At 37.4% G+C, this 19,449-nt stretch overlaps 2 protein-coding genes and 1 pseudogene across 2 annotated transcripts; 1 reads left to right on the top strand and 2 right to left on the bottom strand.

Annotated features, from left to right (window-relative positions):
• Positions 1-587: 587 nt before the first annotated feature.
• LOC145653780 (meteorin-like protein) lies at positions 588-4,310 on the top strand. Its single transcript, XM_081707998.1, has 4 exons — positions 588-780; positions 1,138-1,532; positions 2,210-2,269; positions 3,300-4,310. Exons 1-4 carry the CDS (start codon positions 689-691, stop codon positions 3,620-3,622), a joined length of 870 nt encoding a protein of 289 aa, XP_081564124.1. The 5' UTR covers positions 588-688; the 3' UTR covers positions 3,623-4,310.
• Positions 4,311-7,183: 2,873 nt separating this feature from the next.
• LOC113573226 (aquaporin-8-like) lies at positions 7,184-9,655 on the bottom strand (annotated as a pseudogene).
• Positions 9,656-10,657: 1,002 nt separating this feature from the next.
• LOC113573254 (aquaporin-8-like) lies at positions 10,658-18,170 on the bottom strand. Its single transcript, XM_027003388.2, has 5 exons — positions 17,878-18,170; positions 17,388-17,514; positions 16,788-17,002; positions 11,155-11,289; positions 10,658-10,971 (listed from the first exon to the last, which is right to left on the bottom strand). The coding sequence occupies exons 1-5, from the start codon at positions 18,168-18,170 to the stop codon at positions 10,929-10,931; spliced, it is 813 nt and encodes a 270-aa protein (XP_026859189.2). The 3' UTR covers positions 10,658-10,928.
• Positions 18,171-19,449: the final 1,279 nt, after the last annotated feature.

Raw genomic sequence — 19,449 nt, 5'->3', positions numbered from 1 at the left:
TGAAATCCAGTTATGATTGGTAGAAGTCTTGTTCTCCGACCTCGCAGACAGGTAAGTCTATTCAAAACCGCAAAGGTCCACAAGATGTCGCTACGACTTTGCTGTAATAGAATCCGCTAGCTCGGGTGGCAGGCAATTTAGAAAACTGAGAGGGTACACATTCATTCCAGATTCTCTTTGTGTTTCAAGAGGCAACTCTGTTTTTGGCGGTCGTTAAGCAGATGTATTCTTTATTAAAGTAAACATAAACATAAAAAGGCCTGTGTTTCGTGTAATGATTCAGTCATATTGCCGTAGAGTGTCCTTGTGTCCTTTTAATCGTGAACGTTTCTGTACGTTTAAATATTGTCCTATGTTAACTGATTTTTGGGATTTTACCTGTTCTTCACCCACGGATGAAATAAAAAGACCTTTATAGGCTGATGCAGTCGTAGTTGTGAATTTAAACGAAAATGCAATATGCTGATTGCCAGGACTGGTATTGTTAACCTAATAAATCTAACTGACTGAGGGTGGAGTCGACCTCCTCACCCCCTTTTAGGGTGGAGAAAGTCTTGAAGCATGCTATTTACACTCTGTAACGCTTTGCGAAGCTAATGCAGTCTCACATCCCGGTGATCTTATGCTGATTTTGTAACAATAATGTTTGACCATAATTTCTACTTAAGGGACATTAATTTCAGTTAAAATGTCACCAAGAGGAAGTGAATTACTCCAGTACATGCAAATGTTATGTTTTCTTTCGTCGTGTATAGCAGACTTGTGCAATTGGAGTGGAAGGTAAGAACATAATATTATTAATACTAATTCATATTAATCCTGTACGTGCACCTGTATGTAGCGTCAGAAGACTGCACAGAACAGTGGTATGACACATTGTTACAGATAATCATATGGAATTTTACATCAATAATGAATTCCAAATACTGAATAATTTTCTGACATTTGTGTCAGGAAGACTGATCTATAATGCTCGAATGTTCTATCTATCTATCTATCTATCTATCTATCTATCTATCTATCTATCTATCTATCTATCTATCTATCTATCTATCTATCTATCTATCTATCTATCTATCTATCTATCTATCTATCTATCTATCTATCTATCTATCTATCTATCTATCTATCTGATAGTGGGTTAGTCCGCGAACCCTTCTTAGGAACAGTGCAGCAGGTGCGACTACGGTGCACTGAGGGCTCCGTGAAGTGGCTTTATCCCACCCAAGCACTACGGGTTGTCCTGGAACCCAACCTGTCCACTGCGCGCCACACCACAGTTTGTATTAAACTCTTCCGCGCCTTCCATGGAGCTGCGGTGTACATCGAGCGGGCCGGGGTCTTGGACCTCGTGATGACAGATGACAAGCATCCTGAGCAAGTTCACTGTTTTCTTGTCAATGATTTTCAAAGCCCATCGATTTTTCTTCTGGCAAACCCTCAGAGAGACGTCAGGCGGCGTGTCGTCGGTTTCAGATATGAGCTACGCAAAAAAAGCACAGCTGTCAAAGTTCACCGCACCGTGACGCAAGGTAGAGCCATTGTATATTAGGGCAGATTTCCTAAGTCGAATAGAATTTTTAAAATCCAAAATCTCATGTATAGGGTAAAATTAGTAGTTAAGGAAGTTCGCCCGTTCACTCATAAATTAAAAATCCCAACAAAGCAGATATATGACTAGTTCTCGAGTTAAGAAAGTATTGCTGACATCAACCCCTGAAATGTTGCCTAGATTTAGTACAAAAACAATATACTTATAAAAACAGATTATTGATTAAATTATTGATTCTACCCTGTCAAAATTACGGTAGTGGTCTTAGAACTGAACAAATGCTTCTTAAATTCCAGGTATGCCAGCTCATTATTTGTTGTGTATAAGGAATGTTCATGAAAAACCCTGACACTGCTCAGGGACCACTCACTTAACTCCACACAACACGCGAGTAAGACTTAAAGCAATGCTTTCTTTTCAGATGGGCAGGGGTTGACTTTCCGGATATGTCAAATGTTTCACATTTCCTTAAAGACTCTTTGGATTCTTTCAGAGCAGATGCTGACAATTCTGTAGTGGCTGAAAGTTAATTCATCTGCTTTCGCGGCCCAAACCACTGTTCCCAACAAAGTGTGTTTTGTGTAGCTACATGATGCGACCGTCTGCTGTCTTCCCCGCTTTGTCTGAAATGAGCGGTCTTCTCGTCCGCTCTTACAGCTTCCTGTCGACCGTGCAACGACTCTGAGATCCTCCAGGCCATCTGCAGCAGCGACTTTGGTAAATTCCTTTGTTTCATTTAACCCAGCTGGTGCTTCATGGTTACTGTGAGAGGCCTATGTGAATATTAATGTTTGTTATGCGTTCGATAGGCCTGTTTCATTTTGCGCAACGTGCAAACTAGCCACATTATTACCACATTAACAGGTTACCACATTTTTACATTGTTATATGTAATATTGATTTGTAATTAAGAGCAGATATCAATTATTACATTATGATTAATTATGTACTGCCAAAGATGATACCTACTCGTCTTACACCTTTATGCGAATCGGAGTGCATGAGTTTGCGTGTATCCGAGTCTTTATGTATTTGTGCTATGGCTATATTTAAAGAAAAGGTTTTGGGAAATTGGATGAACCGTTCACGGCTCATGAATATATTCGCAATAGCATGCAAACCAAGATATTTGTGCTCCTTCTGAATCAGCCCCATTTGTCAGGGTAGCCGAGGTTAATTGATTTCATCAATAGCTGTGTGCAGGGTCTAATCTATTTCCAGCGAGCTGCTTCCCTGCCTCCACTGAGGGGCCTGGCAGATGTGGGGGCTCTGGGCCACACAATGGCAGGCACATTGCTATAAGGCCCACACCAGAGCACAACCAACCGCTACTTTGAACTCACTACATTTAGAGCTTGACCTCTTTGCCCTAATTCCACAAATCATCATCAGACATTTTTGATGGGAGAATATAGCTGGCTAATGAAAGTGTAAATGCTGAGAGGGAGAGAATGAGGGCTTTCTCCTGCCACACTGATGTGATGTGGTGGGGGCTTGGGGGAAAGTTTTAAGTGAGGGTGGCAGAAAGGGTTCTAGTCACTAGAAGTCGCTTTTTTTTAAAGATATAAGATGCCATGTGGGCCTTGTGTTATGTCACACAAATCAAAAGTGTGTCCTTTCTATGTGTATTAATATGTTTGCTAAATGCCTACCACACATACACACACACACACACACACACACACACACACAAAGTCACACACTAATAATATCTATGAATCACTATGCACTTTTTCTGATCCACCAGTGGTCCTTGGCTGTATACGAAATGTATCCCATGATCCTGAGCAGCAGATGTCAGTAATAGAGGTGGAAGAGGCCCGGGTGTACCGGCAGCGCAGTGGAGTGTTTGAGAGGGATCCGGTTCTCTCCGGGGGTCACTGGCATGGGCACATCCACACCCTCCTGCAGTGCCAGGTTAGAGCAGGTGCTGGCCAGTTCCTCTTCACTGGAACAGAGCACTTTGGGGAGGCCTGGCTCAGCTGTGCCCCCCGCTTCAAAGACTTCCAGACTCTCTATCATTCAGCCAGAGTGGCACAGAAGATCCCCTGTGATTTCTCACTTGTCTAAGAAGAAGCAGGAAACTTTATGCATTTAAAAATTTGTTAACTGTTCACGGCCATCTGGCAAGAGACAATGAGTGCTCAAGCAGACCAAAGGCATGACATGATAAATAGCTATTTGTTTTTGGTGCTCTCTGTGAAGTAAGAGCTTTGCAGCTCTGCTTCCCATTATGTCAGCACCCAATGCTCTTTTCAAAGGGCTGGTGAAAAATGACAGAATGCCATTTCAGGCAGCTGCAGTACACCATCTTGAAAAGAACAGGGAGTGGGTGTGGGTATGAGTGGATGAGTGTAAACATATATGTGTGTGTTTGTCTGAAATTATATTTAAAATGCTGTGTAATAATTTTAAAACTACCTTTGCAGTTACACCAAAATATCCAGACTTGTATAATAACGATAAGTCTATTGTGTGAAAATGTATATATAATTACAATGGTAACATACAGGGTATAAAATAGATCTTCTTTGTTGTTATTTTTGTTTTGTTTTGTTTTGCTTTGTTTTCTTTTTACACATTTAAATATCATTAGGGTGAGTTTGGATAAATGTTTAATTCAAGTAACACTTCACACTTTAATATTAATTTGTTTAAAAGTAGAATTGCATTTCCTCTGTTTTCTGTAATAAAGCTATGCATCATTGTCTTCAGCATTTGTGCAATAGAATTTGAGAAAATAGTTCTTTTCTATATTTGAGCCCCCAGTGATTAACCCAATGACCCTGTCATCTCTGTACCTTTAAAACAGATGCTCTGATTTGAATATTTCAGAACCTTTTAGTGTATAAATAATAATTATAAGCAATAAAAGGTAAAGATTCAATCTATTTTGCGCTTAGTTATCAAATTATACCATATATCAAAACATTGATATATCATTAAAATATTATTTAAAAAAAAGCTTACTAGACAAATATATTCTTATTCAGTCATTTTCAGTAATCAGGAATGGTCAGTAATCAGACTTCATTTTAACTTCAGGTTGATGACATGAACATATATGTACGGTATATATGTGGCTATAAAACCCATGACCATACACTGCAGCACACAAATACCAATTGATAGGTGTGCTTCCAAAACACTAGCATAAGTGTGGTCTTTTGTCTTCCTTGATATATCTGGTCTAAAATATCCTACTTTAATGGTTCTTTCCCTGAAAAGAGCGGGATTCAGACAGCGTTGTCCTCAGTGCTAATTCAGGTCTTTTTTGCTGTGGCCCTTTTTAACGACAAACCTCAGTGAATGGACTAGGCCTAGCAGAAAATGATATACAAATGTAACTAAGATAGAGAAAGCTCAGAGAGGGCTCAATTGGGCTATTCTTTAGGCCTTGGTGGCCTGAAGTCATAGTTTGGGAGGTTGGCTAAACAGATGTGAGTGAAGCTGAGTCAGAGAATAAAGGTCCCGTCAGTGGGCCCCTCCCAGAAGGGGTACAATTAATTGACTTTTAAAACAAATTCTTTTCTTCCTACACCACACTTCTACTTGGCTGAGCAGGATTCACAAATTGTGGTCTTTGGGTTTTTTATGCCAACTAAATAGCTGCCAATGAAAGTGTAAATGAATACAGACCTCACAATAGCACCACTGCCACAAGTCTCTGTTTGACATAATGATCATTGTCGTCATGGCTGTCACCCAGGAGGCTCTGGGGCCTATGAATGTAGAAGCCTGAATTCAGGACTGGAGAAGAGACCAGCTACTCTCCATTTTGCCTTGTGATTGCTCTCCTATGAAGATTATCCAGTTTGACAAATTTAATCCTCAATCTCAGTGGTGTTCCACTTCTTCAGTATAAACATGAGAATCAACAAATCACACTACATCACATCTAGACTATGTTTTGGCACATAAATATTTTTATTCACAGTAGTCCTTGCTGAAATCCTAATAGTTTTATGATTTTAGTCTGAATAAGATATTGCAGTCTTCCAATACAATATGCATGTTAGCAATAATTATGTTATCAATTATAAGGACATCTTTTCACTTTGATAGGAATATTTCTAAGCATATATATTACTTTACGCATGTAGTTATTACCTACTCCTGAACACCCTCCCCCTAGTGCTGGAAGCACATCTGTACGCATCAGTCAAACAGCTCTGAAAAATGATCTCTTTATTCTGTTTTCATCTTAAATCCACCCACTATTGTCAAATGCAGCCTGGGGTATTTCATTCAGACCAGAACCCCATCTGCCCAACTTCCCACATTGGAGGTGGCAGGAACAGCAGGAACGGGCCGGGGATCTCAGGGGAGTGCGGTGCCCCCGGCCCGGAAGGCCGGTGGGAGATCTCCCCACAAGCTGGGTAATTGGTTTAAAGCACCGCCTGCTAGGCTTTCCCATGTGGGCTGCTGTTGTGCGGCTGCACAATATGGAACAGCATGATGCCTAGTGCTCGGCCTGTCCTTTCACTCTGCTGATGAGGCAGAACTGCACAAAAGCCAAAGCTGATATTGCCCCTGCTCCTATGGCTGCAAGTGCCTTCTTTCACTTAAGCCTTTGGTTTTGTAATTGAGTTTTTGTTTGACTTCACTAGGAGAATTTTATTCTTTCGATTCATAAGGTAATGAGGGATGGAATTCAGCCTGACCAGGGGCAAAATGGATGTCGTACTTATTGGTTACACCTGGCTGTTTTTAGCACACACATTTCAGTGGCCATTTTTAGTCTGTTGAAAAACGTAAATGCTATTGCCAATCTGATCCTCTCCACAGTCAGCTTTACTGACAAATGGCTAAGCCCAGCAGTCAAACCAGTATAATCTACAGGATAATTCTGTTAAAAATTTGCAACAAAACTATCAAACAAACTGAACTTGCTTAGATTTTTCAGCATTATGTAAGCACAAAGAAAAAGGATCATTAACAAGATTTGCATAGAGAGAATCACTTTTTATTTAAATAATTAGGTTAAATAAATGTAAGACAATAAATGTTGTCCACAGTATTCTCACATTAATAAATAGAATTTTAATAAACTTTTCTCCCAGATTTTAAAATGGACGCATGGTTTACTGTGAAAACATAAGGAATTTGGTACATACATACACTAGGCTCTCTATAGGAAATGTAAAACAAAACAATACCTAAAACAAGTTAGTCAATTATATGACTTGATAGTTTCAGAGAATTAATGCTTCTAGGCTAGGATACACTATATATAAAGCTAAAACTAAGTTATCTAGAGGTCCTTCATCAGCTGTGCAACAGCTCTGTTGCAATGTTCTGAAACTGTGTACTTTACTACTATTTTGAATATGTATAGATCTCTTACTACACTACTCTGCAGGTATCTTCTTTGAAGATATAGATCATGAAAAAAGATTATATTTGTTTAATGAATAATGAATGATAATTGTAAAATTGGGTTGGGTTGATTTTTTTATGATGTAGTTGATATGTATGACAATAATTCAGCACAAGATTTTGGAAGTAATGTAAAGATCCGCAGAATACAATGTATTATGTCATGTATAACAATTGTTAAATATAAAATGATACATGCCGGTTCTATTCCATATGTGTAAAATACAGTATTTTTAAAAATTGGAGTATATGTTAAAGTATGTGTAACCTGGGAAGTGTTAAATTGTGTGTCACTTGAACAGTCTGCATCTTCTGATTTCCAAGCAGGAGTCTGGAGCACAAAAAAGGGAATGAATATCATTCTCTGAGATCCATATACTCAACTGAACAAAGGAAAATATAAACATGTAAGATAAAGGCACAAGCATGGCTTGAAACATGTGTCTCCACCTAAATTGTAATTTTTCTTTCTTCTTCTTCTTCTTTTTTTTTTTTTACAGCATATGTGGGAGACTTACCACACTAAGGCAGCTACCATCAGGGAGCCGGCAGTAGGGCCGACCCAATGGTAGGTCCAGTAGTTGGACCAATATTCTGGCTGCTTTCAGACATGTGCCAGACACATCACTCCTACAACCATATGTGCCAGACACATCACTCCTACAACCATATGTGCCAGACATATCACTCCTACAACTTTTTTTTTTTAGTTTCCCACTGTGATGTACTAGCTCATTTTGTGTTTGCATGTATCAAAATGAATATATATATTAGATGTGAATATGCTGTAACAAAATATTCTTTTGGATCTGAGAATTTTTGTCTGAGCAAACTCCAAAAATAAAAGGCACCCTAAACACTATTTGTTGTGAATTTACTGTACTTATTAATTCTGATAATTTATTTAGATATACATTAAGAATAATGTAATGTTTGACCTGTGCAATGCTAAGAAAAAGAAACATTTTCATTATATGCTATAGGCAGTAGTGTTATTCTATTCTATTCTATTCTATTCTATTCTATTCTATTCTATTCTATTCTATCAATGTGATGACCTAACAATTCAAATTCACCCAACTCACCCTGCCAGTACACTAATGATGACAGTACAGCCAACCAGAAATGGTAGCAGGGGAATTTTCTCTTGCTGCTGACAGCATCTAGCCACCACGGTGAGCAAGCACGTCATAGCGATCTCTCCAAAGACAGCCTGACCAAGTTGCTCCTCTGTCTGGAGAATGGTGAAGGCTGCGCCCTGTGCTCGGGCATAGATTCCCTCTGTCGTCATCAGCTACAAAAAAGGCAATGGGGAAAAAGAAGTGTGAACCAAAAGTGTGCAGATTCATTATTTCTATGTGTTTTACATAGTTTCCTAGACCCACTCATTCTCACTATGCTGCCTGTTGTTCTTCTCATCACCCCTGTACACTGTGGCCTGTTTAGGCTGATGGTGCTGTAACCACTAAGTGCACAGCTGCATTGACACCAAACATTGAGGGCTGAGATCCCACAGGTCACGCAAGGCTACTATAGGCTCACCTTGGCCATGGCAGCTCCAAGCACAACTCCAAATAGCTGACTGACTATGTAAGGCACAACCAGGAGCAGTTCAATGCCCCACAAAGGTATATGAAATGAGATTGAAAATGAGAAGCACTGTGAAGGAAAAAAAAAGAAAGATTAGTTATAGAACATATGATCACATAGAAATCTACACATTTTACATTTTACACATGCTTGAATGTTCATAACTTAAAAGTGTTTCAGTTCGATCAGTTACATCACTTTTAAACGACCACGTTTCCCATTTTAATGTTGTTTAGTCTCCATTAATGCATTAATCTTCTGATAATCCATAAAGATTCATTTGTTTGGCCTTAAACAAACATTTCATTGTGACACTATGTTTGTTAAGGATATTTTATGATTAGTTCCATATATGGTTGAGTAAATTTGAAAATCTAAACTCATCATTCTTATTAAAAGGTCTTATTAAATGGTCCATGATTTTATAGATTTGCATCAGCTCTACTTTTATACTAATTCAACGTCAAAAACTCTGCTCCTGCTTTTTTTTGTTGCTGATTTTAATGTTGCTATTAGAAACACTGAACAAAGGAGAACAGCGTTAATACACCTTTTTATTCATAATGGAATTTTAGATAACTTGCTTAAGAGCTGAAAGTTCAAATATTTTCAGCAAAGATCATCAAACATACATTTATCATGTCTAATAGATTGTGTAAACATTCTTTTAAGAGTCTAAATACAGGTGAAAGGTTCTTGACTTAATGTTGCCATATACAAATAATGCCCATGTATTACATAACATTGATGTTGGTCTTCTCACCTTATCTCTGCCAAATATGCGACTAGGGCAGCTACTACCAGCCCATGTGCCAGTGCAGGTTGCAGCTGGATGCCCGTTTCCATGTTTTCTATGACTGACACAGATCCAATGAACACAAGGAAGGTGGTACCAATTAACTCAGCCACACAGGACTGTATGATTCATTCATACATGTTAGGATCTTTAAAGACTTCTTTCTTGGGTTTGTCCATTAGCATCTCCATGTTGTCCATCTCGACTTTTTCCTCTGCTGTTGTGTTCTGCCAGCCACAGATTTGAGGAACTGCTCCCTAAATAACTGAAGGATTTAGGTGCATATAACACTGCAGTATCTGTTGTTTTAAGTTTTCAGCTTTTACTCTGTGCTGCATTGATGATCTTATAAAATTATACTGCAGCTTCCATTGGTCTACATGTGAAGAACCAGAACAGGATAAGCATGCCAAAGAAATTGGAAAATAATACATATAATCACTAGTTCTGATGGATGTAACTGTAAATAATTGATGGCACGACAACAAAATGTAAAAATCTGTAAATTTAAGCAATAGATCTATGTTATGATTTGACATTACACATATGAAAGACTTTTAATGTCATTGTATTATTTATTTATTTATTTACTTTTTTTTTTAGATAAAGTTTGAGCATCATGTATCTTAATTATACCTTCAGATAAAATGGGCATTTTCTTCATTAAATAAATAATCAGATCGACAGAGTGACAGAGGACATTTATTACATATATAAAAAAAATGAAATAATAGAAAAATTGTGCACTGAAAAAAAAATCAATATAAAGACACAAATATATGAAGACAATTACACTTAATCAAGAACATATAAACTTGATACAGAAAGTACAGGCTTCTTGATAATTTTTTTTTTCTGAATATAAGGAAGCAAAAAAAAAAGGAGGTTTGTGCAATGTAGTGTGTATACTATATGAAACCAGGCTCATTTTAGCAATATAAGGTAGAGTCTATAATATGGTCTGCTGAAGACCAAATCTTAAAGACAAATTGCAAATATTTTTTTCATAGTTTGTAACTGCTTTGGCAAAAACCATTATACAAAAAGTAAAAATGAAAGGCACTGAAAAAGGTCATTAGGTCAAAGGTGACTTTGGAATCAGAGAATCAGTTCATTTAGATCACAAGTCTGCAAAGCAGTGACTGCTACACTGAATCTGAACATTTAAGGAGTTAAAGTCAGACTAATGGATTGAGGTTCCATCTGTTTGTACTACAAGAGAGGGAGAAAGGGAGTGCATGCTTTGCTCCCACTAACAAGCATGGACAAGACCTGGTCATGCATTTGGGCTGTGCTGAAATTGACAGAGTTTATGACCACATGAAATCTAAACCAGCATGACTATCACAGTGTATTTCAGAAGCATTTATCCCAAAGGGTTAATCCTTCATTTTTCAGCAGGATATTGACACTGAATACAATTTGTGCAATAACTATATGGAAAACAAGGACAATGTCAACTAACAACCTAGCCAGACCAGTCTCTAGACCTTGATCTCACAGAAGTTCTATAAACTGAGCCACAGAGTCAAAGCAAAGCAACCTAAAAACCACCCTACTTCTGTAGAATGTCGTACAAAAGACACTACAGAAGTGGCAGAATTGGTCAGGTTACTTCAACAGCAATCTAATCCTCTCGTCACCAAGCATTAACCTACACACACAAAAAATCTTAAGGTTAAAAGCAGGATGTGCCACATGCAATATAAACAAACTGTTTAAGAGTATTTTAATATTTGCTGTTACACAATATAGTTTACTGATTCCACAGAAATAAATATATAGCAAAATTGCTTTAGTATTATTTTGCTACTGTGTTTAGTGGCTGCCAGTTTACCTAATGAGAGTCCCAGTCAGCAGTGCTCCAATCATGGGCCCGACCCAGTAGATCCAGTGATAGGTCCAGTAATGCGCCACTGCTGCGGGTCCAAAAGCCCGTGCGGGGTTCATACAGGCTCCAGATATAGCTCCTCTGAATGGCCACCAAACAGAAGAACATTATTAATAATTTAGTAATTGCACAGTTCTTCTTAAAACCTTAAATTAGTTTTAATTTATTAATTGGTTATAATAGACACTCCTAATGGCACATGCACTTTCACAACTGAGCAAAATCAGCCACAATGATTTATTTTTAGGTTTCTTTGTTTCTTTATCTTCAGCTGCATTTTTTGTCTTCATAACCACCATAACTCAAAACATGAACTACTCTAAGTACATGCCCAAAGTTCTGCATAAGTGCCTTCCTTCTTTTCTACCTGAACATGAGATACGCATATCATATTGTTATATCCTCCACTCCCCCTGGTTCAAAGCCCTTATCTCCCCCTCCAGCCAAGGTAAAGCATGGTGCTAGTGACACCAAGCTCATGGGTTCAATTTCCCGAGCAGCATTCATATAGTCAGTCATATGTTAAATATGTATGATGCTCTAGGTAAGAACTTCTGCCAAATGCTCTAACTATAATTTAGAGTGTAGGCTAATAGAGATGAGCAGACTGTCTGTCATGTCATGCTGATGGAGATAAGGACAACCATAGAGCGGGGTAAAAATGTTTGAGAGATACCAGCAGAGTAGCAGAATGTCTAGATTGCCCACTCTGTATATAAGTGTATGTACAGAATGCAATACTGTGAATGAACGTGTGCATATGGGTGTGTAAAGCCTGAGAATATATGCCATATGGGTGTAACATTAAACAGCAGTGTGGCAATAAATAGTGCAGTTAATGATTGGATTCAAAGCATCTTTTATACTGTTGAGATGGATTTTACCAGGGGCTCTAATTTTATCAGTTATGATATAATCTATATAATAAAACCATTAAGATGTTGTGATGCTTTTTGGTGATGTTTGATTTAGCATTTTAAAAGTATTATTTTGCTATTGATTTATAACTTGGTGTGGAGTATTGGTGTGGTGGTGATATAACGTAATAAACACAAGAACGCGGACAATGGGATAATGTTAGAGATGTCTTGCATGCTTTGCTTTATTGGTTCTTTTGGTCCCTTGCTAATAATTACTGTATAAATATAGCATGAACAAGTACGCAATATTTTCTTCTAGTGAAATACTTCATGCTCAGGTCTGTAAAACTGAACACGATGTTTGTCTATGCATTTATTTCTTTTATTGTGGGATTCCTTTTGTCTATAATGATTAAAAGTGGCTGTGTTTTATTTCTGGGAATCTTACTGATTCGAAAAATGGCGGCCAAATAGTGCTCAGTAGAAATTCATCCAGTTCATAATAAAAATCTTCATAAATGGGATGAAGCTGAGGGAATATAGCTCTGGCAGGCTGTGGGTCATACCTATTCAAAGACATCTGAGTTTGAAAAAAAAGAAGAAGCTATTTTAGGTATAGGTTTTATTAGAACATTTAAAATAAGTTTTAAATTGGTTACATTTTAAATGTATTATGTTTTAACTGTTTTATTGACAACATTATGCCCTTTGAGTCTTCTGAATGTGTATAAATGACATTATACGTCATTATATTATATAAGTCATTAGCAACAACTGCTACCAATAGTGATTTGTTTAGCATTACAATGATGGAATACAATCCCATTTCACAGTTATTTCATGTATTGCCTATACCTTTCTTAAAGTTAATTTTATATTTCACATCCATTCTTTGTATTACCTGATTATTATTATTACTAACATATAGGAACAAAATTAGTTGCTACTCCGGTACACCATTTGTATAAGAGAAGTTTGACATGCTAAATTTCAGCAAAGGAAAGCATGCTTGTGTGTAAAGGTACAAAACGATATAAAATGTGGATTTATCTTAACATATGTATTTATTTGATTTTTTATCCTTCTCACTTCATCATACATTCATAAATCACTGTTAAATCATTTGCAAATACAATTGTCATTTTTGTCATATTACATTTTTCTTCATATCCCCTTTATCAGGGGAGTAAATGTGTGATATTATATCAACGGTCATGGTACAGCTGTTGCAGGTGAATTACTATTGTGCAACACAGGTAAACAATATAATTGCAGTATCATAAGCCCTGGTGATTAGGTTTGAACCTAAAAGGCATTTGCAGATGTGTGTGTGTTTGTGTGGAAGGTGACTGTGCATGTGATATAACAGTTTTGTGATGTAAAACTGGGCTAATTCATGACATAACTGTCTATGACTTGTTTTGAGCATTTGAGTCTATTAAATTCAGAATTTAATCTAAGTTTGAGGATAGTACGAATAACTGATTTTAATTGATTTACTGATTTGATTCATTGTGTTTTAGGATCAATAGTCAATAAAAATACTTAAGAATACAAGTGTGTTTCAGCATGTTTCTCTAGTACTGACACACTCAAATCTGTAAAACAGAAGGTAGTGTTTATTTTTTGTTTATTTGTTTATATGTGAGGTTTACTGACCATTTTCCTTCTGCTTTGATTGTTCCAAAAATGATCTATTTGCAGGATTGTAGAGGTTACAGAACTGTAGAAGTTACAGAATTGCTGCAGAGGAAATACTGTGTCATGAACTTGCTGTAGAAAGTCTTCAGCTTGATATGTTTACAATTGTGCACTGACTTGCCTTATAGAGTCCTATACTCCTTCTAAAAAGGGAAATACTAGTTTAAAAAGCTCATTGTAAATCTCTCATGTGTCCCTTTTTTAAAGTGTGGCAGAATAAAGAATTACAACTGCCACTGATAACACTGAATTGCACAGAGACAGTTTGAAAGCTGCATGCTTGCAGGTTTTAAAGATTTAGTGGAAGATCTTCAAATGCCTGAGAGTAAGCATGTGAACTCTTGCTTCTCTTTCTTAATGGTCATAGGCATTCAATAATAGGGAATTAGAGATGAAATAAGGTATATATGGATTTGAGCTTAATTTGAAATTATACTCCTTTACAGAAAGAAGTATTTGCAATGTAAAAGTCTGAAATGCCTTTTGTTTGGGTTTAAGATTTCATCAGCTGGTACTTTTGAAAGTTTTCCTTTTAACACTTGACACCTGCAGCAGTGACTTAGCTCAAAATTCATACAGTATTTGTTCAGAACAGACTGAAAGAAATCTGCCAAATATTTAACCCCAAGTTGAAAGTATCTGGAAAAACACTCCTGCAAAGCTTCAACTAGAACTATCAAATGGAAAAGCCCTGTGCATTATCCTGGAATGGAGATTAAAATTAACATGTGCAGTCTTGTTCTTTTTGTACATACATCCAAACACACAAGCACCTAGGACAAAAGGCTTTGATCCTGTCAACCCCATGGGACTACACCCGCCCGATAGCTTTGTTCCCCGAGTGCTTTGAACCTATCTCTTGAGCATGCTTACCCTTTATTGATACTATTGTGCATTTAAACTGGCTGAGGTGAGAACAGCTGCCACAGTTTCAGATGTAGAAATGCAGCAGAAATGTGGAGAACATGTAATCATTTTGGATAACTTTAGAGAGCCATTTAATATTTTTCCCCCTCTTATGAATTTGTGTATATTGTAGTGAGGAATCTTTCATAGCTGGTAATGGACAGGTGAGTGCTGGAGTGAAAGATTGTTGTAGTACTGTTATAGACATATAGTTATTCCTAAAATGTGGCTGTGATATAAGCATGAACAGATTGGAAATTCTTCAAAGTCAGAGAGCTGTCCATTGGTTGTCCGGCTGCTCAGTTTGAGAGGAAGCTATCAGTAAAAATGTAAGATTGTATATGTAGGCCTTGGTGGATTGATGGATTGCCATATTTGCTGAAATATGTGGTACTCTTAGTTAGCTAAGGCTGTATTTTTTAATGTTTGATTGGGGATTCTATCCATTATCCATTACTTTTTCTCATTTTCCAGTCAAATAGTCTTCTTAGCAATTACCAGTGTTATGGAGAGTGTCTTTTTATTATGACTGGGAACATAACTGGGAATATTTTGTATTTTTACACAGGATGAGATGTCAAATACCCTGTACCATTAGAATTTCACATTGGCCCAGATCACTCACTAGATTCATAATAAGCATCTAAGAAACCACTACCTCAAACACAGTGAGGGTGAAAGTGTGATTTGGTAGTTTAGATAGTTAAACAGGGTGAAAGTGGAATTTGTTAGTTTAGAATGTTGGAGAGTTTATCAATTTCTTGCCAGAAATGTTGTATAGATGGATACTGCCAGAATAGATGGAGAACATTGTCAGTATTAGGTGAGCAATCTTTACATCAAATGGAGTGTGCCATGTGAAACATGCCAAGTATATAAATTCTAAGAACAAGAATAAGTAAGAATAAGCCAGATTTTCCATAAATGAATGAAAGTTTACAGAACAACCTGCATGCAGATATTTTTGAAATTGTTTTCACTGTTCCAGAGACTCAGAAGATTAGAAAAAAATAATTTATTAAATAAAGCTATCTAAGTGAACCCCCAATACTTTGTTTGTTTGTTTATTTCCTTATTTACTTACTCATAGTTTGACCAATTCATTCATTGGTTGATTGATTGATTGATTGATTGATTGATTGATTGATTGATTGATTGATTGATTGATTGATTTGTTTTGACTGACTGGGGGTGAGGTCTCCTGCTACCTTTGCTGTACAGACACTCTAGACCTTTGAGCAAGTCTTTTGAACAAGTCCATTCAGAAATGGCTATTGGTTAGCTTAAAGCTAAGGGGTTGGTGATTAGTGTTCTAGGGTTTATTGCTTCAGCTTGATGAAGCTGTCCTGACTACTCACTCAATGTGTGTTTGTGTGCTAATGCATGAGAGTTAAAAAACAGCACCAAAATTAGCACCAAATTGGTCATTGATTCTTTGGAGTTTTAAAGACTGGATTAATTGAACATCATTTGTCTTAATACATTTAAGCAAAACTTAAATAAATATATAAATTATAGCAAACTCTTAGTAAATTATATTGCAAAGCTTCTTAAATAAATTAGCTTGAAGTTTAATGTTTTTTTGATGTTGTATATAAACAAAGTGATCCAAGTATATGCTTTAAATATGTTTTAAAATGGAAATAGTTGCTGCATTGGATAAATAAACAACCACAGACACAACATAAAAGTGGCACACTTGGTACAAATGTGTCCTGGCTCTGACATGGAAGCACAACACCCCTCACATAGGTTTCTTCTCTGTTCAGAGGCAAGGCTGAGCTCGTCCGAGCCAGCATAGCCACTATGAGGAGACTAGAGCAGGCTCAAATTTTAGTCACCTATGAGAACAGTCAGTCGGACCAGCCTCCAGAGAGGTCAGGGACATATCAGGCAGCTCAGGTGCCAAGATGTCCAGACGCTAGAACAAACATACTACAAGGTGAGTCTGGTTTTGCCCTGACTCCAAGTTTAGCTCAGTCTTCACTCTTTGAACTCCACTTCTTATAATGTATCTACATATCACACTAAACAGTGCGTAGGAGCAGTTTGCAATGCTTTACTGAAGTAGCATTGAAATTCCAGTGTCTGTACTATCATCTTGTTACTCACCCTGCCAGGACATCAGCGGTGACTGTAAGTCCGATACAGAAGGGAGCAAGGAAGGTGCGTGTCTTGCTGTTCACCGCCCCCATACACACAGACAAGGTCAGAAACAGTGTCATAACCACCTCCGCTATAATGGCAGGCCACAGCTGAGCTCTGTCCTTCACTGTGTTAAACGCACCACCAGATGTGTTGAAGTAATTTTGTGGTGGGGAGATAACCTGGGAAACATGAATGAGTTTTAAACTTGATATAACCTTATTCCTCTTCTCCAGTGCACCATTCACTAGCTAGTTTGATATTGTCACTTGTATGAAAAAAGAGCAACATTTCTGGGGGGTTCTGCTTAGAGAGACCAAAACTGGTGCAAAATGTGTCTGTGGTTCCATAATCTCCCCTTAGTTTCCTGTTTCATAGTCTGATAACACTTTCAAGCCACATATATGTACAGAATGAACAAATATTTAATATATAGATAAGGCGAGTTTTTCCAAGATAAGTGTCGAATAAAGTGACATATTTTCAAATGACAATTTTTTCAAAAACATTTGAGCTGTTGAGGGACATAGTCATTTTGAAGCCCAGGTATAACACAGTTTTACCCACTTTGGCCAGACTTGCTCCAATGAGTCCTCCACACAGTTGTGCAGCTATGTAAGGGATCAGGAGGATGATATTAAGACCCCCAACCAGGCAGACAGACACCGAGACAGCAGGGTTGAAGTGGCCCCCACTGAAAGAGAAATTGTACAACTTACAACTTATATATATATATATATATATATATATATATATATATATATATATATATATATATATATATATATATATATATATATATATATATATATATATATATATATATATATAAAAAGGTTAAATTGATATTGATTTAACAAGGTGCAGCTTTTACATATGGAGAAAGATACACATAGTTGTTTTCCTTGTTCCTTGTTCATAATAACAACATCATACCAAATTATTTATTAATTCCCCCAAACCAGCAGTGTACATCCTAACACTGCTCTTACAATCTTCTCACCCTAAAGGAAGCCATCAGCATTTACATCAGTCTCCCCATGCACATGCTTCGTACCTGATCTCTCCCAGCAGTGCGATGACGATCCCCAGGGCCAGGCCATGGGCCAGGGCAGGCTGCAGGCTCCCAGTGTCCTGCCCGTTCTCAATAACAGACATGCAGCCAGTGAAGATAAAGAGGGCTGAGCCCACCAGCTCAGCCAGCCAGGGCTGGACGTAGAGCTGGAACACGCTAACTGCCCGGTGAACCCTGGGCCCCTCTTCTACGACTGACTCTGTGATTGACATGCTGGATGTGTTCCATGTAGATGGCTCTGTCTTCAACTGGGTCTTGGACTCATTTGTGTTCATGATAGCTGTAGACAGATAGCTTGCAACGTGGACAACCAGGGTTTCCAAGGTATGATATCAACACTGAGAAGGAGTAGGTCAGAGGAGGAGAGAGAAGTAGAGGGGAGGTGAGAGGAGAAGAGGGGAGGAGAGAGGAGAAGAGGGGAGGAGAGAGCAAGAGAGAGGCAGGCTGTGGTGTAGCCCTATTGTGCTGGGGGTTATGCTGATTGGTTTGACTTTTGGTACTGCTACAGAGGCAAAGAAATTAAACAATTGAAGAAGTTTTGGAAGTACATTATCTAACTATAGTGCACGATTATTAATTTGTTAAATATACAGGAATGACAAAATAATAGAAATGCCTGATGAAAATTGCTTTAATGTCAAACTACATTTTTCAAAGCAACATGAGGCAACTGATGGATTTCTAAAGACACCAAATAGTCGAACACAAATACTGTAAAAAAAAGTGGCAGGCCTATCTAACAGGGACAGACTTTTTAAAAAATAGTTGCTAAACACGACAAAATGGCCTCACAAATGACCATGTTATTAATTTAGTACCTCTGTCAGGCAGAGTCAACAAAAACCGTACAGTGTGTCCTTCACTGGGATGCTATTTATGGCAAGGCTGCCATTCAGAAAAAACACCAAGTTCGAACACTAGTGCAAAAGAAACATGTAAAGGACACAAAACCTGATTATCTGTGGAATGGGGAAAAGTCATGAGTTATCAAAAGCCAATGAATTTCCTCATCCCACATTGGCATTTTATAATTGTATGGGCAGCCCCCATATATATATATATATATATATATATATATATATATATATATATTACAGAAGTGGAATAAAAATCATTGTTTTTGGACAGGTTTGATAAAACAAAATCAATAGTCCTGCTTTTAATGCTGTGTGAAAGGCTGCACAGCTCTTCCTCTGCTATGAAGGAAAACCTGCTCAAGTAATCTCTGAAATTAGAGAAGTTTCTGTGTGTGTACTTTTAAAAACACATGCTTTGGTGGATATTAACAACTGTTATCAGTAAACCTGAGATAAAGTATTTGTTATTTAATACTTATCTCACTCTGACATCACACATGTCATTTGTAGCACTATCAGTGTGGATTATGCATTAGCTTTGAATAGACAAAGCAGTGACTGTATGGTTCCAGGCTCTGCTAAATATTTGGCTTTGCTTATGGAATGATGTTTTGGCTATTTGTTTAAAGCATCTGGCTGCATTTGATATGTTTACATGTTATTCTTTAAATATGCTAATGTTACTCTTTTTATGTTA

This window comes from Electrophorus electricus, chromosome 3, assembly GCF_041902795.1.
Source record: "Electrophorus electricus isolate QZ-2024a chromosome 3, ASM4190279v1, whole genome shotgun sequence".
Lineage (NCBI taxonomy): Eukaryota > Metazoa > Chordata > Actinopteri > Gymnotiformes > Gymnotidae > Electrophorus > Electrophorus electricus.
This window is presented reverse-complemented; position numbering and strand designations above follow the sequence as displayed.